This window comes from Clarias gariepinus, chromosome 9, assembly GCF_024256425.1.
Source record: "Clarias gariepinus isolate MV-2021 ecotype Netherlands chromosome 9, CGAR_prim_01v2, whole genome shotgun sequence".
NCBI classification, from domain to species: domain Eukaryota; kingdom Metazoa; phylum Chordata; class Actinopteri; order Siluriformes; family Clariidae; genus Clarias; species Clarias gariepinus.
The window spans coordinates 28,672,490-28,698,787 of record NC_071108.1 but is presented as its reverse complement, the minus strand read 5'-3'; the positions used below and the strand labels follow the sequence as shown (position 1 = coordinate 28,698,787).

At 37.2% G+C, this 26,298-nt stretch overlaps 1 protein-coding gene across 3 annotated transcripts in view; it reads right to left on the bottom strand.

The window, feature by feature from the left end:
• Positions 1–26,298, bottom strand: part of slc12a5b (solute carrier family 12 member 5b) — a 75,750-nt gene that overhangs the window by 30,791 nt on the left and 18,661 nt on the right. For all 3 annotated transcript variants that reach the window (XM_053503996.1, XM_053503994.1, XM_053503995.1), the window contains exons 2-3: positions 1,211–1,314; positions 925–1,056 (exon numbers count right to left, since the gene is read on the bottom strand). In XM_053503996.1, coding sequence (XP_053359971.1) covers positions 925–1,056; positions 1,211–1,314 — 236 coding nt within the window. The remainder of the gene's footprint in view (positions 1–924; positions 1,057–1,210; positions 1,315–26,298) is intronic.

Here is a 26,298-nt window from a genome sequence, read left to right as displayed (position 1 = left end):
CTGGTGACCACACCTTCTGACCTCTGGCAGCAACAAGGCATTTTTCTTTTGCCCAGAGAACTGCTGCACACTGGATATTTTCTCTTTTTCACACCATTATATTTAAACTTTAGATATGGTTGTGCATAAAAATCGCAGTATATCAGCAGTTTTAGAAATACCCGCTCGTCTGGAATCAACAACTAGCCATGTTCAAAGTGACGTAACTCAACACCCCCCAAAAAAAAAACATTCAGCAGAACGTCTTGACCATGTCTACATACCTAAATGGATTGCATTGCTGCCATGCGATTAGATGATTAGATATTTGCAATAATGACCCAAATGAAGTGGCCAGTATTACAGAAGGGGTTTAGAAAATGTTTAGAAAACTAGAGCAGCTGAACTATGACCATTTTACTGTATATAATTAATTCAGAATGACTTATACTTTAACCAACTTTTTAAAAATGTTATTTTATTAAAGGTTTAAACTTTTATTTGTTTTTAGGTGGCATGTACAGGACTGTTGCTTGAATTAGCTACTCTTTCTAAAAGAATAATAAAAGAACTAACACATTTTTGGCATTTGCTGTTATAGGAGAACTTAAGCAGGGTTAGTATTACCACCCAGAGGTTGATTATTTTCCTATAATAATGTGTTATTCTGTTTACGAAACAGCAGTTAACCAATGACTACCATATTTAGTCATTGAAAGGACATCATGTATTTCAACCACTGATGTCATTAATATTATGTTTAAAGTTTCAAAATCTGCAAACGAGGTAGTTTTGGTTGTAACTTACTTTATAGCAGCTACAATCATTCTTTCGCCACTACCACTTTTTATGAACTTTTGTACCAATTTGTGGCACTAATAAGACAAACAAAATGTCTGAAAACCTTACAATGTACTGACGTTGCGAGGCACGGTGTGCATTTACCTGCACTGTCTTCTTGCGGGCCTCTTCATTATTCTCAGCCTCCTCATGCTCCTTGCTTCCCTGCGGCAGGTTGGAGTAGTTGGCGAGGCTGCTAAGCAAAGAGGAAACCATAGGACTGGTGTCCATCTCCTCCTACAACACACACATCAGAAGCATCTGTTGGGAGAGCTTTAAGCTCCTAAAAGCTTACACCAGTAGAGGACACCAAGGTCGGAAAGCAGTGATGTTTCTAATATTAGATCTGGGAAAAAAAAACAATATATATATATATAATAAGAATCTGTACCTCAAACAGGGCCATGTGCTTGCCATCATACTGCTGGCTCTTCTCAACATCAATGCTGCTACTGCTGTTGATAAACGGGCTGCTCTCTTTGGGGTTTCCATCTCCTGTGAATACACATAAAGACCCACTAATGAAGCTGCAGAATCATCAGGATTTTAGCATTGACTCACTTAATCAGCAAACGACTTGCATTTAACATATTTTCAGCAGATCCATCCCATTTCTCAGACATTCTTCTGGTACGATTGAGATTGAGAAAGAAGCTCTACTGATATACAGTATATTGCTATCAATCTCTAATGATACACTTGTATAAGCTCTGGCGAAGATTTTGCTTCAGTTAGTTTACAGAAGAAGTGATGCAGAAGTAATGTATAAAATAAATGGGGTACAACCAGCAAAGACAATGATTTTGCTTTACTTAATAATTGTTCACAAATCCAGATCATACATGAGATCAGGGCACAAGATGGTGTACACCCTCATTAATAAATATTAGATATACACTACAGGCAACACCAATTAGTCTACATCATGTAATCTGAATCAGAAATCTGAGCATATGGATGAAACCCACCAAGCATGAGGAGAACATGCAAACTCGACGCATCACCAAGTTGCCACTGTTGGATCCTTGAGCAGGATGTATAATAAGTTAAAATGTATGTATGTGTCTGCTAAATGCTTTCATGTAATGACCCACTCCCAGATCTTAACACTGAGCGCCATTCATGATGGGTTCACTCGCCTTCTTATCCTGATGCACCCAACACTCTGGGATAGGGTCAATCCGAACGCATCAGATCACATGACCTTTTACCGTTGCAGTATACTGAAATCTTTAGACTTCTTGGCAAACTAAAGGCTTTTTTTCTTATGGTCACACAGCTTTGTAGTTCCTGTCCTGTGAGTTCTCTATTACTCTCACTATTAAATATAGCTGTGATTTTTGCTGTCTAGTTTTTATGATGCTAATTCACCAATTTTTTCTATTTCTCTGTCTTGAAATCGATAAGACAAAAAAAAAAAAAAACTTAGCTGATCATATTATTACGTAACCAAAAAGTGCTTAACCTTTTTCCCATAGGGTTAAACCTACTGGCTTACTGACAGGTTAAAACACTGAAACTGGAGACTCCTTCCCATAAATGTTAATCTGCCCTCTTTAACATATTAATGTTTTTTTTTTTTTTATTAAATGACAACACACTAGTGTTTGTATTTTGATGAGTTCTGTCAGCCAAAACACCCCAGTTAAAGCAGTTTACACATGTATATTTCAGCTGCACATGTGGCTACTGGTACTCTGCACATCAGCCCAAAGGATTTCAGTGAGTTTCACGCAGACACACAGTGTTAGCGTGTGTAGTTTTATAGTCTTGATTGTGTTCAGCATGGCAGAGGTAGGGTGAGAGAAATAAATAGACTGAGATTAAACGAGTGCTAAAATGGAGAACAGCACTTAGAAAAGAGAACACACTCAAAAAAAGCTAAACATCACTGCATGTGTGTGTGTGTGTGTGTGTGTCTGTGTGTATATGTGTGTGTGTTTACTATCTTATTAGCAGCAGCCTTCTCCATAGCAACAACCCAATACCGAACCTATTTCCATCCCACAGTTTAGGATGACCTTACGTATTTTGAGTAAATAGATTAAGCCTGTAGGAAACAGTGGCTTGTTTTCAGCCTTAAAATTCTGCTTCTTTATACAATGACCTGATTTTCTGCGGAAAAGCATACAGTTAAAGTAAAAAGTAACTGCCACTAGCAATGCAAGAAGCAGTGCAAAGGATGTTATTAATGTTATGTATGTTGCTGTGTCTTGCATATGCTGTACATATTGGGTATTACATTATATTTTACAGTATATATGAGAAGTATACACTTCATTAGGACTGTATAGGCACCTGTCTTGCAATCATGTGGCAGCAACATAATGGAATAAAATAAAATCATTCCGATTAATAGCTTCCTCTGGTTCTTGCTCACAGAACAAAAAGAGAACATCAGGTTTTTCTCTTCTAAGACAATAAGGTATATAAGGTAACACTGAGCAGAGGCGGAGATCTTGCATCAGCGATCATGCTTTGGTCATTGTCTCTGAGCTTTTATTGGCTGTGAACATTAAAAAAGCTCTTAATCACTATCACTACTGACGAGGGGCGTTCAAGTCAAACCAAGAGTTGTGATGAAACTTCTTGTGAATATAGGTGTATATCGAAGACTTCAAGCACAGTTTAATGATGAGGCTCCTATCAGCTGTAAAACGTTTGAATAGTGCAAAAATATTTCACATCTGTGAATGAATCCCGGCCAAGATGTCTCGGAGCCCACTGCAGTCATTCCTGTAAACATTCAGCAAAAATCGATGGATTGCATGTCACCAGCTTGTGCAAGATACAGATTTTGGACACAACATCTGTCTGTGGGAGCTGTCCACAAAACACATTTACAATAACCTCTTTCACATTACAGAAAATCAGCTGGGACCTCAGTTCAAGTCATTTCCACGTGTTTGGGTGTTCCTGGGAGGCCAGTGTTTCAGAAGTAAAGCAGGCAGTCCGATCATGGCTGAGAAAACTTTCTACCTTGATGGTATTCAAGCACTAGTGAAACTCTGGGATAGGTGCATTAGTGTAGCAGGGGTGGAATTGTTCCTCATAACTGTGTTCTCTTATTTTGCACAATCAGCTGTCCCGTTTTGACCTGAATGCCCCTCGTACATGACATTGCATGTCTGCCACATGATTAGTTATGACAAAACTGCATGAATGATCAGGACAGATGTTTCTAATAAAGTGAATGCTTGGTGTCTCACTCAGTCAGCTTCTATACCGCTTTTTGCTATATACAGGGTTGCAGGGGGCCTGGAGCCTATCCTAGGACACAAGGCAGAGTACACACTTGACAGGGTGCCAATCCATTGTAGGGCACACACTCTCGTTCATACACAATGGGAACGCCAATAACCCTAGCCTGCATGTCCTGCAAGAAACCCACCAAGCACTGGGACAACATGCAAACTCCATACATATAGAGGCAGGAATCGAACCCACACCCTTAAGGGGCAAGACGACAGCACTAACCACTAAGCCACCATGCTGCCCATGTTGGTGCATTAAAAATTATTTCAGAAGCAATTATATTACAAAACTAACCTGCTGTGGTGCTTTTCACATGTGATAGTTTATTAGTTACTAACCAAATCTACACCAAATTGAACTAACCAATAAATATAGCAGCATATTTACCTGCGCAGTTTTTTTTCCACCCAAAGGTGCTTTTTTTTTGGTTTATTAAATAAACGGTGCAATCCCACACAGGCTTAATGTTATCACACCATCTCATTCCCAACAGCTTTTCTCTGTTGCAGTCGACTGGCTGTATCGCTACACAGTTATGAATCTATAAATCCTTAGAAGGTCAAGGAGACTGAAAACAAAAGGGATGGTGGTGATGATTACAACTGGTGTCCTATTAAATCTCCCAGCTCTACACGACCAACACACACACGCGCACGGGCACAATAACCGTATATTAATAAAAGTCTTAATCAGATCTTTCACCATGTAATAGGATGTCTTAATGAGGACATGCAAAGGATACAACTCAAAGACATTAAAACCATCCACAAGCATATACAGTAAATTATTGATATGACTGTTTGCTATAATAACAGTAACAGGTATTACATTAGGGCTACTCCTGTATAAACAATATCACTTCAACCAAATTGGATTTATAGGTTGCGTCTATGGAAAATCCTGTAAAAGAATGGCATCCAATGATTTATGATTTTACTTCAAGATATCACATCAGTAAGCCGTTTCGAGAGCATGTCTGTCCTTGATAGAATCACTGGAAAAGCTATTCTTAGACAGAAGTCTAAAACCACTATGCCCATCCTAAAGTCACATCACTGTAATGCACATCCTTAAGTGGCTTATTGCTTTTATACATCGGAGACCAAAACAATATGATAACATCCAGCATTAAATAAAAGGTATTTTACAATTCCCGCACTACACAATAAAATCAGTTAACCGTAATCTTTGGTTGCTAAGCAACAAATTAGAAAAAAGATCAGTGGATTCTATTGTATGAACAGACTGATGAAAGAAATGTAAGCTTTTTTTCCTTAAAAATGATTTAATTATTTCAATCCAATCACATATGTGCACAGGGTAAACGTGGCTCAGCCGATTCGATTTATTTATTTTTTTTTACCTTTAGGCCTGCTAAGATCTTTTCTAATAGTAAGGTGCTAGATTTGTGAAAGAGAAGGAGATACATATACTGAACTATACAGTTTGACCTTTAACTGAAAACGTGTATGCGCCTTATAAACAACGTGGACTTTCGATTTAAGCCATGCATCTAAAACCAGTCGTTAAAAAAATGGTGCTTGGTTTTTCTAAAATGTGCAATTACATTAATGTAATTGCCTCTTAATTCGCATATAAGACTATGTCTATAGAGTGGCTAGTCGCATAATAAGCTTGGTTTAATTGAATGCATTCATGTTTAATTAATGACCGACTGATTGACCGAGTGGTGCAGGATTTAATTTCCATAGTGTTTCAGTTATGACCCGCTGACTTTCAAACATGCAGATTAACCAAGCTTGAATAAAAGAGTTTAACTTGCTTATTTATTCTTCGCCTAAAAAATAAAGAATTGAATTTGGCTAACAAGCCCCGATTTGTAAAAACAGACCTTTAAGCAAATGAAATAAATGACCTTTAGGGTCAGTGCTTATTTATTATAGAATAATAAATAATGAATGCTGGGTGCTGAGAGAGAGAGAGAGAGAGAGAGAGAGAGAGAGAGATTTAATGATTTAATGTTAAGAAAGGCTAATAGCTCAAAACAAGAAGCAAGCAATGTAATACTTCAGCATTTAAATCACACAACTAGAAAAAGAACATAAATAATTTTATATAATTAAATCTCTTTTCCCCCATCTTTTCTCTACTTAAATCTGAACACTCCAGACTCTTTTCACAATTTGCATACACACCCAGAAACAGCAGGAAAATTTACAAGCACTTTCTGTTCTTTCCTGGAAACAAAATTATGGTACAGTAATGACATTCTAGAAAGCCATGACTAAGCTGGAAAGTGTAACATTAGCAGTAAATCCTGCAGTGTTTTATGATATGTTGCAGTGGATTTACTACAACAACTCGCTTGAGGAGGTTGTTCTCAGTAGATCCTCAAACAGCATGAAGATGGAAGTTTAGGTTGACCTGCTCATGACTTGACTTTATTGATGCATTAGCCATTTTTATAATTGGTTAATAGTAGAAATGGGTATTTTAAGATTTTTAGCTAATTGTCCCTGTGAATTCCTTTTTGCATTTTGCTTTTTTTTTGTATGCTTAAAGATGGGTTTATTTCAATCTGATAGAAGAAAATAAATTGTTCTTATAATAACAGCAACAAATATGGTTGCATACATTTTATCATTAAACTATCTGCAAAAGCCGTAGACATCCTAATAGATTCTAAGAGTCTAAAGCATTGCATAAAAATACTGACTTAAATACTGTTCATTAGGCTTTATATTTTTTTTCCCTTTTGAAAGACATTTTTGCTCTACAGCATTTATTTACATGTGCCTATAAATTTTGCACAGGACTGTACATACTTCCAAATTACACTTTGGAGATCACTAACGTATGTTCATACAGTGCTGTGATACAGATTAAGTTAAATAAATAAAACGAGATGTTTTACTATAACAAGCTGCAAAGTGTCTAAAGATACAATTTTAACGTTGTTTGTTTACATAACACACTCAGCAGCAACCTCATTTCCCCTTTCATCTGTTCCAACTACTTAGCATTCAACATCACCAGTATACTAATCACCAGTGTTAGATGTTTTTTTTTATGATTGAATGATTTATCGGTCACTGTGTAGCTTAACAAACAAAAACATTACTTTAAATCTGGTCAGTTACAGGGACTGGACTGAAAATACCACTGAAAAAACAGATTTATTTTATTTACAAGTTTTCATATTACCTAAGGGTTTTGCGATACAGTACTTAAATTTAATTTTATAGCTCAAGACACACTTTGTTGTCGAAGTAATCTGCTTGTACAAGTAATCTGCTTTTGAATTATTTATGTTCTGATATATTCTTTTCCTCTTCGGGCTCTTGCAATTGTGTGTTTTGCAGATACAGTGCTTGTTGCCCCAATAATACACATTGTCGTCCATGATTTATGAACCGCTCTGTTCTCTAGCATATAAGAAATGATGCATTCAGAGCAGTAGGTGGCCTTGAAAGAACATTAAATAGAAACCATACCACATTTTTCCTTCATGGTGTTATATCTTTCAGAGTGAAACAAGATTATTTAAAATCCATTAATATATGATTGGATTGTGGAAAATGCCTGTTTGCTGGATGTTAGTTGAGGGGAATATGATTACTCAGTCGAAAATAAAAAATCTGAGGGCATGCAATATTGATGCAAGATTGTGGAACAGTGCAGGATTAGATCCATGTAGGCGAGCATCAGTATTTTAAAGCTGATGTGGACAGCTACAGGAAGTTAGCAGAGGGAAAACAGCAATTAAATGATAATTAAGGATATTTCAGGATTTAACCTACATAACAAAGTATAGAAGGGAGAAAAAGAATGGACCAAGCACTGAGCCTTGTAGAGCTTCACAGCCTGCATTGAGGAGATTGATGTTGATGAAGCATCATGGAACTGATGCTGACAAAAAATTACAATTAAATACATTAATTGCCTTTACATTGTTCATGCGTTTGTGGAGGTCAGACATAAGATGATTGTCACTGCCTCAGTCTAGCAGGTTTTTGTTAATAATTATACATTTTTCCAAAATAATATAAAAAATATGAATATGAAAAATATTCAATTCAATTCAATTTTACTTAAATGGGTTTTTTAATAGTTGTCATTGTCGCAAAGCAGCTTTGCACAATCAAAAGAATTATTTAAGTTTGTATGGAATGTGAATGTGTATAATTTAAAGTAATAATATAATACATACGATATGATACATAATTTGTCATTTTTACATTTTTAACCACATTAAACACATTTTGTTTTTACTGATAATTATGGGGAAATGCTGGTCTTGTTTTCTCCCTTCTTCTTTTTTTTCACTAGCACCAATCTCCACTCCTCAAAATACACTTGACATGAATGCTCTCAAGAGATTACATTTACTTCAGCCTCTGCTCTTCATACAGCTTCCACGAGGCTGCAGCTTTATCGAATTTTCAAAATTAACTGCCTGATTCAGCAGAAGATTTTCTGAGGTTCTGAACTGTATTTGAATTTGATCGTTGGCCTAAACAGTACCGTATATAAAGCGATTGTACAAATAGTTTAATCAGAAAAAAGTAAAGGCCCAATGATCACTTTGATTACTGCAGCACTGACTTTAAAATGGTTCTCATTTTCTAGCGACACACTTGGGTAAGCTACTCCACGCTTTATACACCCTCCTCCAGTTGTCTTATATAAGAAGTGACGCAGCGCATTTAAAATGCGGGGTTCCATCTGGAGTGAATTGCATAGTGTGACATTGTGCTGCTATTCTTCATGTCCCTTTGGCCACGACAATCTTTAACACCATCTTTCTCACTCACAACAGAACTCAATGCAGCATTATTAACCTTTGGGACCGGAGCAAATTTTGCACAGAGGGAAAACCCTTGAAAACCTGTGGTAACTGGATAACTGTAGGTGTCACAAGCCCATATCTATTTATCTATTTATAGATAGATGGTCTAAAAAGTTGATAATGCAGCTGAACAGCTTGACACACTCATGGCTAAAACTTTACATACATTACATCCATCCTTCTACAGAGTGTTCTGAAATGACATAATTCAGTGGGTGGAGAAAAAATGTCACTTGACCAGAACTCAAGCACTCTTGATGTAATAGTCTGAAAAAAAAGACAGATGAGTAGAAAGTGTGAGAAGAAGAGAAATAATGAGAACACGTAGAAGGAAACTTGGACAAATATTGAGCTTTTTAACATTTTCAACAGTACAGACCAAAGCTATTTACAAGTAAGTACAAAATACAGTCCATAAAGCAGAGCAATTGAGGGTTAAGGCAGTGACTTAAGGGCATTGGAAATCAACCTTTTGGTGACTAGTGTAGAATCTTATAGACCTGTAAGGACATTTACACTGACATATGACAACATTTATACCCTTAAACTCAAAAATGTAAAAACCTATGTAACAATGTTGTATGAGCATTGTTTTAAAGCTTATATATTTAAATCCCAAAGGTAGCAAAACAACCTAGGTAGCAAAAACTGTTCATGATTTCTGGGTGAGAATGACAACAAACTCTCTCTCCCCCATCAATCCCAACGACACCAGAGAATAATAGGTTTCTGTAAATTCATGTATGGAAAAGAGGGCAGGTAGCACTTTTCTGCTTCCCTGTGACACAGCATGAGCAGCTGATACAGCAGAGTGAAAGAACAAGGGTTCATATTCTGAGTTTAGTTTAACTAATTCTGGTACTCAGACCTTAGACATAAGTACAGACATACTGTACTGACCACTCACTGTGTGTGTTTCTGTCATTAAACTTTAGTCAGTTTATTGGCTTGAGCAAAGAACACTCTCTTATTCATTATCGATAACGCTTTATCCTGTATTCAGGGTCACGGGGGGCCTGGAGCCTATTCCAGGAGACTTGGGGCACAAGAAGAGGTACACCCTGGATAGGGTGCCAATCCTAGCAGGGCACATACAGACACACACTCAAACACTCATTCACACACATACAGGTAATTTGGGAACACCAATTAACCTAATCTGCATGTCTTTGAACTGTGGGAGGAAACCGGAGTACCCGGAGAAAACCCACCAAGCACAGGGAGAACATGCACACTCAGAGACAGGAGTCGAACCCGGACCCTGGAGGTGCAAGGCAACAGTGCTAACCACTACACCACTGTGCCTTCCGAGCAAAGAACATATTGATTATATTTATCTTAAAAGTAAATTTGCACAATATCCAATTTGCATTTTTAGGGTTAGAGAAGCGCATCCAGACTTTAGAGAAGGAATAGAGAGCACAAGAGCAGTGTTATTCCCATAGCGGAACGTCTGGGTGCCAAAGGTGAAGCCAGCCCCCGACTCCGGCATTAGAGCCATCAGAGATGTTTAAATTAGCAAAGGCGATGTCCGATGAAGTATGCTCTGGTCCCATCCCAACGCGGCTTGGCGACATGATTTACAGCAGGTTATGGTCACTGAATCGCTGGATGTCCAAGTGGTGCTCTGAAAATAACAATTACCAATAGACAATTGGAAGACCTTTAAGGGCAAAGCTGGCCTGTTAGGGCGGGACGGTGTCCATCCCACTCGGGAAGCTGCTGCTCTCATTTCTTGTAGTATAGCTTATAGTTTTAGAAGAGACCTAGTTAATCGGTGACAATCCAGAGCCCAGGCCAGGGAGCAGACAAACAGGCTAAACCAACCGTCTGCTGGCGGCATAGAGCCGTCACTCAAGGTTCACTATATTGAGACTGTGTCTGTTCCCCGAGCTAAGCAAAAATATTGAAAAACTCAGAAAGTCTTTTTTAGTAATTTAATTAATATTAAGACAAAAAATTCTAAACACACTGAATACACAGCCAGAACCTTTGATCTGAAGCTACGCCTGTTAAATATTAGATCTCTTGCACCTAAAGCAGTTATTGTTAATGAAACTATCACAGATCAAAAAGTGTAGCTATTAATATTAAGTCAGCTCAGTCAATCTCACTAATTATCATTCACAGACCTCCAGGGCGTATTCTGAATATCTCTACGAATTTGCAGATTTCCACTCAAACTTTGTTGTCTCTGTAGACAAAGTGTTAATTGCTGGAGACTTTAATATTGATTTTGAAAATCCAGAAGACCCTCTGAGAACAGCATTTATGTCCATACTGGACTCAGGAGGAATAAATCAGTGTATAGTAGGATCCACTCATAAAGCAGGTCACACTTCAGATTTAATATTATCCTTTGAATTAAGTATAAGAAATATAATCATAATTCCACAGTCTGAATCTATCTCAGATCTGTGTCTTGTCTCAATTAAAGTGTTTCATAGTAATAATCTACGCACAGCGCCCCGCTACCACATTAAACGTACATACACATCAAATACCACACAGATCTTTATCCATTAATTTATCAATCAATAGATCGCCATCTAACTTCACAAAACTCGAGCAGGCGACTGAATATTTAGTGTCAACATTTCGTTATACCTTAGATGATGTAGCTCCAGTTAAAAGGAAAATGATTAGAGATAAGAAACTCGCTTCCTGGTATAATGACCACACATACACTTTAAAACAGACTGCTCGGAAAATTAGAAAGCAAATGGTGTCAAACTAAATTGTTAGTATTTCAAATACAATGGAAGGAGAGCATCCCGAACTATATATATAAAAAAAAAAGCTCTCAGTGATGCTAGATCATTTTTTTTCTCCACTCTTATTGAAAATAACAAAAATAATCCTAGATTTTTATTTAACACCATAGGTAAATTAACTAGAAACAAGACCACTGGAGAAATCTCCACCACAACAGCATACAGTAATGAGGATTTGACCATTGTTAGCTGTCCAATTACAGGCTGATATCAAACCTTCCCTTTATCTCTAAGATTTTGGAAAAGATTGTAGCACAGCAACTATGTTCATATCTACATAGGTATGGCATAAACAAACTGTACTGTATCAGTCAGGATTTAGGTCTCATCACAGCAAAGAGACAGCACTTGTTATAGTAAATGACCTCCTATTGGCCTCTGTTCACAGTTGCGTCAATATACTTGTGTTACTTGACCTTAGTGCAGCTTTTGACACTATTGATCATAGTATTTTTCTTCACAGATTAGAAAATGTAGGAATTAAAGCAACGGCCCACTCGTGGTTAAGATCCTATTTGACTGATCGTTATAAGTTTGTAGATTTGAATGGTGACCATTTGCATGTTCTAAAGTGGAGTTTGGTGTTCCAAAGGGTTCAGCTTTAGGCCCACTGCTTTTTTCTCTTTACATGCTTCCTCTGGGCAACATCATTTGTAAGCATGGTTTTCATTGTTATGCTGGTTTTTATTCCTTCTGCTTAATCCTGATAAGACAGAAGTTCTAGTCATAGGACCACAAGCAGCTACAGTAGAGGCAAGCTTTCTGATCACTCTGTAACTTTAGATGGCCTTTATGTTCCCTCAAGTGCATCAGTGAAAGATCCCAGCCTTTTATTTAAAGCATATGTAGATAATATTACCAGGATGGCATTCTTTCACCTCAGAAATATTGCCAAGAAAAGAAATATATTGTCACTAAACAATGCAGAAAAACTAGTTTATGCTTTTATCACCTCTAGGTTAAACTATTGTAACACCTTACTGTGTAGTTGTTTAACTAGGTGTATTAACAAGCTTCAGTTAGTCCAGAATGCAGCAGCAAGAGTCCTTACTAGAACCTGAAAATACAAGCACATCACCCCTATCTTATCCTCACTGCATTGGCTCTCAGTGAAATTTTGCATTGTTTTTAAAATACTACTATTTATGTAAAAAGCATTAAAGGGTCTCGCGCCGCAGTATCTGAGTGAACTGCTTGTGTCACGAACCGCCATGCCTACTTCTTGTCAGTACCACGTATTATGAAAACTACAGCTTTGTTTTTTCTTACAAAGCCCCAAAGTTATAAAATAGTCTTACAATTCGGGGCTCAGACACAGTCTCAGTGTTTCTAGGCTAAAAACCTATTTATTTAGCCAAGCATTTTTGTAAATAGATTTCCCTTACGTAAAGGAGCAGATGGGGGATTCATAGATGTAGAGTATTACAGTAAACTGGTATGTTTAGATCCTGTCTTTACCACTCTCATTGATCACTCAGGTTTGTTGACGGTGAAGTGATTGGTCGCTTTACATCTCAGGAAGCCCTCATGTTTGTGTTTCCTTCTGGCTCTCCCTTTTAGGTATATTGTCATAGTTAGTCTTGCCGGAATCCCTGCTTGCACTTTGCACTAAATATACATTCACATTATACATTGTTTGACTGTGACCATACCTAACTGCCATCCCTCCTTCTCTTTTGCTCTCTTCTCTTAACTCTCCTCTTTCTCTCCCGCTCTCTCTTTCCCTTTACCTGTCTTTCTGTCGAGCTATACATGTCGCTCCTAAGCTGCCAGTGATCCAGACCCCCTCTGCCCCCTCGAGCTGTCTGACTTGTTCTGGTGTCCTGCTTCTGGATAGAGATCTCGTCGCATAAATGCCCCATGTGGTCTGCCTGGGATGCGAGTGGTGACTGGGGACTGTTCCACTTTTCCCATGAAGACAGTCATGTCCTCGACTGATGCATCCATTTCAACTAAAAACACATCTCCTGTTATACTAAACTTTCAGTCTCACACAGTATGATGCAGATCAATCCCTCCTATCTGTTTCACCCAAACGAGGATGGGTTCCCTGTTGAGTCTGTTCCTCTTAAGGTTTCTTCTTATTATCATCTCAGAGAGTTTATACTTGCCACTGTCGCCGTCGTCCTCGGCTTGCTCATCAAGGACAAAGTTATCATTTTGATTCAGACAGGTTCACATCTCATACAAAATTAAATGATTCTTTTGATTATGTAAAGCTGTTTTGCGACAATGTCAATTCTTAAAATCGCTATGCAAAAAAAATTTTTTATTGGAATTTGAGTATATATACATATGACATTATGAAAAATATATTTTTAATTGCTCACACCTTCAGGGTCCAGGATTTAAAGGTAATACTTCTGCCCAGTATCCAATTGGATTTTCCAGGACTGAGGTACCAAAGGACTGCTCTTGCACAGAAACCCGAAGTATACACAGTGAAAGAGGTACGGTATGTCCTGTTGTCTGAAATGCATTGTAAATGCAAGTCTGTGCTCACACACTTTGGCAGCATAGCAGCAAAGGTGGTACTCCATCTCTGAGGCTGATTGCTGCATTTCACACACCATGTCTTCCAATTCCCCCTGCCATTCACTCGGTTCTTTTTCTCTGTCTTTATCTTATTGTACCTCTGTTTCAGTAACTCTTGTGGAGTCACTAATCTATTTCTTTCTGCTGGTGGACAGCACAGAAACTTTGAAAAATGTCAAATGTACTTTTCAAAGTCATTTGTCTTCTACACAGATTCATAGGCAGGCATAGAATGGCATACTACTGGAGCTCATAATTGCACTACATGAGCTCATGCCTGAGAGGGCAGCCTCTCCCCTCTTCATACTCCAGCAAGGAGATGACTGGGTCCAAGCTAAAGCTCCAGTCTTAAGCCGCTGATGGGAACATGTTTACTACAGGGTTAGGCCTTGGGCGAGGAAAGGCCATCTCATGCCCCACTGGCATAAACCTGACAAGGACAGAGCATGATCAAAGCTAGTTGGCAGGACAGGGTCTGGCTAATGCAATTGTGAATTGCACTGGATCAAGGCAAGGCACAGTGGTGGTTAAGCACTGCCAGACCAGAGCCTGATATTGTTGGAAAGCGTCATGGCATTGCTGGCTCAGGTCTTGGCATTGGTGGGAAAGGTCATGGCATGACTGAAACCTGGCAGTGAAGGCTGCCTTGTCGACCTCTGTAGGGTGCTGAACTAGGAGGGAGGAGATAACAGGTTTGACCTCTACATGCAGTGGGACTGGCAGTGCTACTGTGGAGATTATGGTACTCTTGACCTCCACAGTGTGCTGTGCTGGAAGCTTAACTTGGAGCAGAGCTGTGGTGTCATTCTTCCAGTGGAGCGTGGTGGGAAGCTGCTTCACCCTAGACTCCATGGGTTGTTGAGATATGAAACCTTCCACTAGAGCATGGAGCTGAGAGCTGCCATGTTGGTCTGACCATAGACTTCCACCAATTGCTGATGGCCTTTTACTAGATCACAGTGGGGGAGCTGCCCTGTTGACATATTTCTGGACACCCTTGGGTGCTGTATCGCCTGCCAAAACCACAGCCATTACATTGTGTATAGCTAATACCACTTAAAAATTTTGCGGACAAATTTTGCCCCCTTTAGGGAGTACAGTAAATAATACAATTATGTAGAGGGAGTATAGTGAGCTCTATAATTATGCACAGAGAGTACAGTGAGTAATATAATCATGTCGAGAGAGTACAGAAAGTAATACAATTATACAGAGGGAGTACAGTGTATAGTATAATTATGTAGAAGGAGTACAGTGAGTAATATAATTATGACAGGGAGTATAGTAAATAATATAATTGTGTAGAGGGAGTACAGTGAGTAATATAAATATTTACAGTATGTAAATATGTAATGTATGTAATATAACCACATAGAGTAAGAGGTTTCCCTAAGTGAATCATACATTAGATGTCACTTCACTGTATAAAGATATACTGTATAAACCATATCTTCCATCTTGTAAAATAATTTTTTCCCTCAGTCACTGTACTCCAACTATATTTGCCTAAAAACAAAAAAAAGCTCATAAGTAAGGAGATAGTACTTTTTTTTTTTAAGTACTAAAACAGGCTGTGTTGTGTTATGACCTAGATAAAGACGGTAGAGTGAGAAAGACAGAGAGCTGCTTCTCCCATAATCCATTGCCTGAGGTAAAAATCGTGACTTCTCTGTCTCAGGATGGAAAACCATGATGTAGCATTTCTACTCTATACAGCCATCTAATGAGTGAACATAGCAAGTGTTTGGAGCACTGTTCCAAAACAATGCAATTGCTTTTAAGGACGACCTCCTTTAGGAATTCATCCCTGACCTGTACCATCCATATACCCGCAGCTGTTTGAGAACACACAGGCACACACAAACACTTCCCTTCTCACTCCTGGGAAATCCCCACATCTGCTTGTGTGCATCCCATGAGAAGTTGTAAAAATATAATTTCTAATTCATTTACACACTTATGTGCATCATACACAGAGCCAGGCAGTTTAGAATACTCATGTAGTTACAGATCCATTGTGCAGTTGGGAAAGAATCAGCACCATGGACAGCAACCCTGGAGACACCACAACAATAATGCCGAAGCGACACCAAATCAAATTGCCTAGGGCAAAAATTAAATAAAATAATTAATAAATAAATATAAAAAATAATAACAATTCCCAGCTGCCAACTCACATCAAGACCAGACAGAAGAGCTGAATGCTGGAGAAAAGCATGGAGATAATATGTCTATTGTTCAAAGCCAAATACACTAATTCTGACTCTATCCGGAGGATATTGTCATCTAGCCAACCAGTAAAGGACACTCACAACATTCACACAGCAACCTGCTCAAATCCACCACCATTCCATTACAGTACTTCTATCCTGTTCTTATTATTACCTTCTTTTTCTTTCTTGCTCCTAGGAATTTTTGTTGATATGATTTATAAATACCATAAAAATAAAAAATTGTATGTTTGATAACACTGGGTTATGACATGCAGTACTGTAACAAAAATAGAACATAGTAAATCCCTTGGCTATGCCTCCTGGACTCCACTATGATCTGGATCTAGGACACTGTGAACAGGTTCTTCTGCAAATTATTAAACTACATGGCAACTGCAATATATTTTGTCCATTATTATGCTTAAAAACTGTGGAAGGGAGGGGGGTATGCACCAAGAAAGAAAAACCCCCAAAACAATAACGCATAGCATGTAATTTCAAATGTAGCAGTCATTATGTCACATGGTAGCTGGATAAAAAAAAATATCTAAAGCCTATTCCTTCAAGTTTCCTTTGAAACACTCCCACTGTGAATGCTCCACTCCTCCATCTAGCTCCATTAAGGATTCTTTGATTTCCTGTTAGAATCTTACAACACAAGGCAAAATCTGATAATTATACAAAAGTTCCTTTGAGATCCCTACGGATATAGTGCAAGAGGGTAAGATTTATTAATTTAACAGGCAGCAAGATTGACAGATACATGCACTGACAACTTGTTGTTCAGATTGGTTTGCTGTTGGGGGTCCGTATTGCTTTTTCTTTCCTTTTTAAAGAACCTGAGCTGCTCACTGACAACTGATGGAGTGTAAAAAAAAAAGTAGTTGACTTTACCCTTTATTAAAATACTTTAAGACTGAAAGTCAGTTAACATGAGGCAGATATCTGGCCATGGATTATTTAAAAAAAAAAAGGCTTATAATGATGTAATATTTTGTTTTAACTGATGCATGTGTTGACTTCTATTCTGTCCACAGTATGCGGTAGAAAAACAGAATGCTTAGATATGGAGGTATTTCTCGTCTTATAAGCATCACAAAAGAAATCTATGTTAAAGTTATTACATTAAAGTTTCATACATTATTAATGCTGTCCAATGCGTTCTGTTTTTCTTAGTGATATTAATTACTGATTTGTCTCTGAGCTGATGAAGTGATAGAAATAGCAGGATAAGGTGGCTCAACAGGAGTGAAAATCTATTAGTAAATTATTGTCACTAATTTAATGGGTGTGTAGTACCATATGGCATGTATGTAGTTATCTGTAAAGTCTGTCTTTTACAGTATGTCCATTGCATACGGCTGCAATAGAAAAAATGACCTGAGATGCAAGGCTAGCTCTTGAAGGGCATGTTGGTTAGTAAAGGTAGTTAGTCAGAGAAGGCATCACGCAGCTTTTATCCTCAAAAATAGTGATAGGAAATAATCCTTAAATAAGAATTAAACTGTAGGACTGAAGCTAAACTACACCTACATGTAGCATACAAGTATTTAATAGAAAGTATATAAAATAAGGCAGCTTATTATGGAAACATCAATCCGTATATAAAATCTTTGGTACATTCAGGAAAACTAAACATTTGTTGAAGTAATGAATCCAGATGTTTAATACAGACAATTTGTCAACATTAATGTAAACGTAAAGACGTGCATAATTTCTCTTATGAAATTTAATATACGACAAATCCTTTAAAGTAATAATATACTTAGGGTTAAAGCATGGATGGTCTCTTTCTCTCTCTCTCTCTCTCTCTCTCTCTTTCTGTCTTTCTCTCTATTTGGTCTGACCTACATAGTTAAATGATGCTGCTGGACTGTGCAAGCAGCTGCCACACTCAAACTCAATCATATTCACACATAGTTTCTGGAACAGATGCATATCCACAGTAAAAGGGAATCCATCAGAACTGCCATATGCACGTAACCAAGATCTATGAGCACAACACTGTTCATTTAGTTATTTTTAAAACTGTGATCATGAACACATGGTACAATGCTGCAATATGTTTCTCTAATTTGCAGGGGCAGTAGTGGTTCAAGCGGCCCTGGGTTGCTGATAGTATGGAGAAGGGGTTTGACCACCGGCAGATTGCCACTGTTTGGTCCTTGGTCAACTCTACGTTCATATAAAACATCCAGCCATTGGAGATACAGGGCATTCTCAGTTCCAGTCCTAAATCTGGAGAACTTTTTGGGTTGCAGCCTGAAGGGCTTCCAGCATCAAGTATTCCGATGTGGCAGCCCCAGGTAAAAAAATCTTGTTTTTGCAAAACAATGATTTTTTTCCCCAGGACATTTAATTTCCTTAAGAATTCCTTATTCTTATGAAGTGGGTATACTGAACACATTTACATATAACTCCATAACTTGACACACACATACATAAATATCGCCTGCTCAGTCCTCAGGAGATCATGTTGATGCAATAAAGTCTATTCCTGGAACTGAAAGAATGTTTTGGTGTTTCTGGATTTTTTTTTCCTGTTCATGTAGCCAAAAGATTTAGACATCAGAAATCAGAAGCTGAAGTTATTTTTTTCATGACACACTTGAGGATTTCAGTCCAAGCCTCAGATTTTGCTCAGCACATCTCAACCCGGACACAATACAATGCAGACTTTGGCAGAAAAAGAAAAAGGCACTGTTAAAGAATGTGTCAGTTATACTGGAGCTGATAGAAAAACCCTTGCATAATAGCTTTTTACATCATGGGCATCATGACAGCTATTAGGGGTTTCTGGTTAATTGGTCAGCTAAAACATTCTGTAGTCACAGTGCAGCGAGGACATTCACTAGCCTGGAGGTGGAAACAATAATAAGGCCAATGGAAAAAAGCAAAGTGTACTTTGTTAGTCAGAAAATATCTTAAGACTTCAACAGACTTTTTTATTCTTTCAACATTAATAGATCAAAAAACGCTATATTACTGTGCATGATGTAAAGAGCTGTACTCATGACAATTTTTTTTAAAATCCTCCCACTCCCAAAGAATTTCCACGCACAATTACTTCCTGGCCTGATTTTTAAAACTACTGTAATTGCAATGTAATAAAATAAGGCAAGGTGAAATTCATTATGACTAGCACTGTGTGATGGAACAATATTGGGGCTGCAAGTTGCACATCCACTTCCACTAAACTAGCTTAAAAAAATAAATAAATAAATAAATTTATATATATATATATATATATATATATATATATATATATATATATATATACACTTACAGTCTAAATATCTTTATTTTTGTAGTTCTGAAAATGGTTTTGCATCAAATAACTATGGCTTCAGGGTAAATTCTTCTCCTTTACTCTACACTGATCCTGACCTGATGGGCCACCATCTACAATCTAATGAACTTCATTTGAGTTAATGAGGTTAAGAAATGACCATTAAGATGTTGACAAGAATTCCCTGAAGGAGGAGTGGGAAAGTGGAAAAGGAAATTGGAAAAAAGGACTATTTTCCCCATGCAATTCTTTTGGATTTTCTGTCATTGAAGTAATTTGGATACAATTTTTTAATAGCCTACAGTATGAAACCCTGCTGTGTGTTGATGGACGTAGACCTTGATTTTGTAAAAATCCTACCACATTTGACTTATGTGGTTTAGGACAAAGACGTCAGTCTCACAGGTGTGAGATAAAAAATGTGAAAAATATATAACTTACTAAAAAAAAAAAAAAAAAAATATATATATATATATATATATATATATATATATATATATATATATATATATATATATATCGGATACACATTATATATATTTTATGTGTACAGTACTGTGCAAAAGTTTTAAGCAGGTGTGAATATTTTAATTTGCTTATTTTTATCAAGTTACAAAATGCACCAGAAAAAATCTAAATCAAATCAATATTTGGTGTGACTACCTTTTGTTTCCAAACCAGCACCAGTTCTTACACTTCCGCAAAGTGATGTATTTTGTAGGATCAGATTCAGGTGTATAATTAAGCTGTTACACCAAGCAGGTGCTAATGATCATCAATTTCATATGTAGGTTGAGATGCAGTTGTTAACTGTAACCGAAACAGCTGTGTAGGAGGCTTAAAACTGGGTGAGAAACAGCCAAACTTCGCTACTAAAGTGAGGTTGTGGAAGACAGTTTGCACAATAACAAAATACAAGGTAGTCATGCTGCATCAGCAAGGTTTCTCCCAGAGAACATTTTTTAAAGGCTTTCAATACATGCTGTTCAAGCTATCTTCAAGAAGCACAAAGAAACAAGCAATGTTAAGGACCAATGAGAGGACCAATAAGTGCAGCAAGAGCCAAGGAAACTTAATGTAGCAGATGAAGTACACATCATACTTGTTTTTCTTCCACATCAGAAAATGTCCAGCAGTGACATCATCAAAAAAATAGGTAGAAACTCCTGGGAGCCATATATACCCATCTACTGTCTGGAGAAGTCTGGCTGAAAGTGGTCTTTATGGATGAATTGCTGCCGAAAAGCCATAACTCAACATAAAAACATGGCTAAAGCACTCAACTATAAGTGAAAACATGGGAGCTGGGTGGAGAAAAATGGCAGCAGGTGCTCTTGGCTGAAATTTTAAATGTTTGGCTTTAGCAAGAGGCAGCTTGTTTGCCAAAGGACTGGAGAATGTTGCATAATGAATGTCTGCAGGCAACAGTGAAGCATGATGGAGGTTCCTGGCAGGTTTGGGACTACATTTCTGCAAATGAAGCTGGAGTGGATTGGAATGGATTTGGTCAGTATTAATGGTTTCCTCAGTCCAGCATGCAATTCCATCTGGGTGGCGCCTGATTGGCCTCAAATTCATTTAGCAGAATTACAACCCTAAACCTTAAACATACAGCCATTGTCATTAAGAACTATCTTCAGGGTAGGGAAGAACAAGGGGTCATGGTAGTAATGGTTTGGTCCCCACAAAGCCCTGATTTAATCATGGAGTCTGTGTGGGATTACATGAAGGGACAGATGGATTTGATTACGCCTACATTGGAGACACATTGCATATATGTTTATATGTACAGTACTGTGCAAATGTTTTAGGCAGGTGTGAAGAAATGCTGTAAAGTAAGAATGCTTTCAAAAACACAGACGATGGTTAGTTCTCCAAGATGTTTGGAACCTCCAACCAAAAACTGTGAGAGAGCACTTTACCACTGCGCTACTTGGGGGCCTGGAGTTTGCATTTTCTGCCCATGCTTGGTGGGTTTCCTCTGAGTACTCTGGTTTCCTTCTACAGTCCAAAGACATACAGATTGGGATAATTGGCAAAATAAAATACAATAGCTGGGGCCACCAATCCAAATCTTTAGAGTCCTTAGAATGATTAGTTTTGCCTTCTTATGTATTCCGTACTGCAACACAAATGCTCTACCTAACAAAGTGCTACTACCTAACGAAAAGAAGGTGAGGGGGCAAGATAGAGAAGAAAAAAAAAACGATTGAGAAAAGTAATTTAGCACTGACAGGAACACCCTGTACTCCTGACAGGAACAGTGTCTTCTAATTTCTCTGTGACAGAAGTATTATCTGCTCAATAGTTATAAACTACCATCCAAGTGTAGAACGAGGTGTAGGGGTCATGAACTGAGGCTGCTCAAGTTACTATTTTTATCGTAGGCAATTGGTCCCACTGACTGCACAGCCTCAGTGTATATTACTGTGCCTCGTTTTTCAATCTTCTGTTCTCTTCTGTAAATGAACACATGCTCCCAATGTATTATGCCAAATTTAAATAAATAAATCACTGCTCCAGTCTAAACAGAGTTCAACCAAGGAGGCACGCACCTCCCAGAATGAACATGTAAAGTGTTGTTTTGGGCGGCTCTGGTTTTTCTCTTGGAGTCCAAAGACAGGCAGATTAGGTTAACTGATGTACCCAAATTGCCCATAGTGTATAAATAGGTGTGTGTATGTGTGTGTGCCTTGCACTGGATTGGTGCCTGCCTTGTGCCCTAAGTCTCCTGGGAATCAGCTCCAGGCCCCTGCGACCCTGTATATAGGATTAAATGGTATAGACAATAAGAGTAAGTATTGTTTTGTCTGTGTGGTTACTGAGCCGTGAACATTTCAGATGTTTTATTAGGTCAGATTCCAAAAATTGGCAGAAGCTCAGTGGAAAAAAGTGCTGCAGCTCGAGCAACACTGTGACACACTAACGTATACTATAAGCTAACGTATACTATAAGATCTTGCTCAGCATGTTAAACAGCCACATTTACTGTAGGTCGGGGCTTTGTAAAGTTAGCTTGAAATCATCTTTTTGATTATTTATTTTATTTTGCTTAAATATTTCTTAAAAACATACTGTAGGCTAGCCTATTAACAACAGCCATCTTATTCAATAATTTTGCAAATATGGTAATAGTTTAGTTATTGTGAGGTTGTGTGTCTTTCTCATTATGTTATTTGGATATAAATTAAAATAATAAAAATAAACCTTAAAAGCACTACTCAGTTCATAACATAGGCAAGTTTATTAACTTTAACTGGATGATATTGTGGTTTTGCCATGTTCAGCTAACATGCCATTTTGCTAAATTGTGGTTGATGCTATTTTAATTCAACTTATGAATTAATGAGATTAGTCATATTAATAAAGATTGGGTTTTACAAAAGATGCTAAAAATAAAAGCAATAGCTATTACTATAGTAAAATGTAAAAGTCCTAAATGTTTTTTTTATCTTACAAAGTCAGATGTACAAATGATCGAAGATTCCTAAAAAAAACTACAGCAATATTTTATTGAATGTGTAATGTCAAGGCTTCTTAGGTGTCAGAGAGGGCTGACTTCACACTGTTGGATTTCTATTTTGACGTGTACTGTTCTCTGTTGGTTTCCTGCATGACTGCATCTCAACCTTTTTTTCGCAGATGTTTTTTATTTAGTTTGATCTGTCATATTGTTTAAGTTTTTAGTTTCTTTGTGTTCTCGGTTTGTCATCTTTTTTCCCCCGATCTTCATCTTTCATTTAGCCTGTCCTGAGTCAGGACATCTGTGCTGACTCATCTGTCCTGTCTCGTCCATTGTTCCTGTCAATAGGAATTCAGTGCAAAAGCAGATTGCATTTCTCCTTGTAAATTAACAGTTACATGCTGTCATATACTGTAAAACTCAGTTTTTCTTCTGTCATACTACACTGTATTTCAGTAAAGATTAAGCTGATGTTAAAATACATTACAGTAGGTACATTACACTTACTTCTTAATATTCTTAAAAAAAACCTGATATACAGTGGCAAGAAAATCTCTCTCTCTCTCTCTCTCTCTATATATATATATATATATATATATAACAAACAGACAGACATAAAAATCCCCAAACCATCTTGATATGTTTTATTACTCATCACCACCCCCCCCCTGCCAAACTAATTTTTTCGCCAATATCTTCAATTTACTTCCAAATATCTTCTGTGTCTCCCTTTCTCTCCCTTCCCCTTTCTCATAAAGACAATTTTAGAGGCCCCTGAAAGTGTAATGGACATTAAAAATGGAATGGCCATTGAAAACGGTTGGCTTTGTGTTGGCAATTGAATAGAGTTGAGGCACAGTATATTATATTTTCAAGGGGCCCATAACCTCTAATGTCACCTCTGCCTGAGAGACCAGTGATCTTTCCCCCGTCTGCTCTCTATCACTTGGAAACTACTCACTGCTTTGAGGATGCCCCTACAGGGACAGTTTAAAGATATCCCTGGAAAACCATGAAGAAGGCTTACAGTATGCCCACAACTGATTTCAACATTTGCTATGATTGCTTTAACACTACATTTGCCACAAACAGTTTTTGGACAGTGAACAGTTCAAAAACCAAATCGCTCTCATGTTAGACCTATAATGGATTTCCTGGTTACACAGTGACGCTTTGTGGGCGCATTAAAAAAAATATTATTTCCAAAATTGAGATTTTTGTAAAGCTGTTTTGTGACATGTCCTTTGTTTTAAAGCCCTATACACTGAATTATGAATTCTTATATATGAGTCAAAAGGATAAATAGGATATGGTTTAAAAAGTGCATACTTAATACCTATTCTAAAGATATATCCATGATAAATCACTCACCTCTGGGTGTATATGAATTTCAGAATTTTCTGAAATCTTATTTTCTAAGAATAAGATCAAATATTAGGAAATAGACTTATACAGTATATAGAGAACTAGAATTATGCTCTCATTACAAGAGATAATATACTAGCTATAACAGAATTATAACCTGGATATTGTGTTTCAAAAAACTTGGCCTTTTTAAATTGTAATAATTACAGAATATCACTTTGGATGGCACTAGGGGTATGCAACCACTATTAGAAATTACCAATACTACCAGTCTTGATGGAAATAAAAAACACATGCAAAACATAACATGTTCAAAGATTCCCAGTTTAACGTAATGACATAATAATAATAATAATAATAATAATAATAATAATAATACCTGTAATAATTGTGCTGTCATTGGGATTTGTTTTGTAACAAATAAAAACAGGAGGATGCTTAAGTCCACACACAGGAAATTGAAACAGGTACTCATTACAGCATGCATACAGTGCATTGACTTCTATTCTCCAAAGGCCAGTGCAAATTGTGACATTTTATTTGTGTGTGTGTGTGTGTGTGTGGGTGGGTGTGTGTGCTTCCTGTGAGCATGCCATAGATGCCTAGTTCCATATATGTAACTTTATCTCTTTTATTTACACAAAATTTTTGCACAAAATGGTATTCATACTCATTATTGCTGTTTAAAATGTATTTCAACTTTAAAAATCTTAAACTCTCGCTCCCATAAAAAAAGGCCTCCGCTGATACTGATGTGCCTAGCAGGAACAGCTGGCACTCGCAATTTAGCAAAGCCATCAATCACTCCGAACACATCAGTGGGATTACAGCAGGACACTGTATTAAAATCCTGAATGTGGCATTACGAGACAGAGCTTATATAACTCCACATTCTCTTCTGCAATGACGCAATACTTGACCAGTTATATAAGAAATACTGCTCCGACCCTTAGACAAAAAAAAATAATAATAATAATCAAAAATCCCCCAAAATGCTACAAGGCCATGTTCAGATTTTTTAACTTCTAATTTGTCCTGGGTGTCTTAAGGTGGTATTTTCTTAATACCCATGTCTCACATAACATACAAGTATTTACTACTACACAGAACATGCTTTTAAATTGGACCTGAATTATTGTGACCACCCAGCGGGTGATTATTTTCTTGTTTTATTTCTCTCATATAACACAGCGAATTGCCTGATATTGTTCTTCTTTCAGTTATTAAAGAGTGAAATGCTTTTATTATCTGTTTACAGTTATATTCAATGGTGTCCTCAGAACAATTTCCAGTTATTGCCTACATCACTACATCATAGAAGCAATTAACAGTGTCTGCCTTGCCAGCTTGTTTGTTCATCTCCTGGAGCTATGACAAAAAAATTAAGTATATATATATATATATATATATATATATATATATATATATATATACAAACACACATTTTTATAAACCTATTCTTTATATATATATATATTAAGCCATAATATGAAAAATATGCAAAAGTATGGAATGAAAATCAATATATATATGTACATATGTTTCAATACATACACTGTATGTTAGTTTAGTACTCAGTTTTTTTTTTTTGTTACAGTGCTAAACAAACAGCAAATAACTTGCTCATAACACATGGGATGTAGAAATATGTGATATATGAATAGTTTAGAGAGCACCATCTGTAGGATTATAGAGGATCAGGAACATTATACAACCTCAAATGTATATATATAAAAAAAAAAATTTAAGTGCGACTTGAATCGATTTGAGTCACT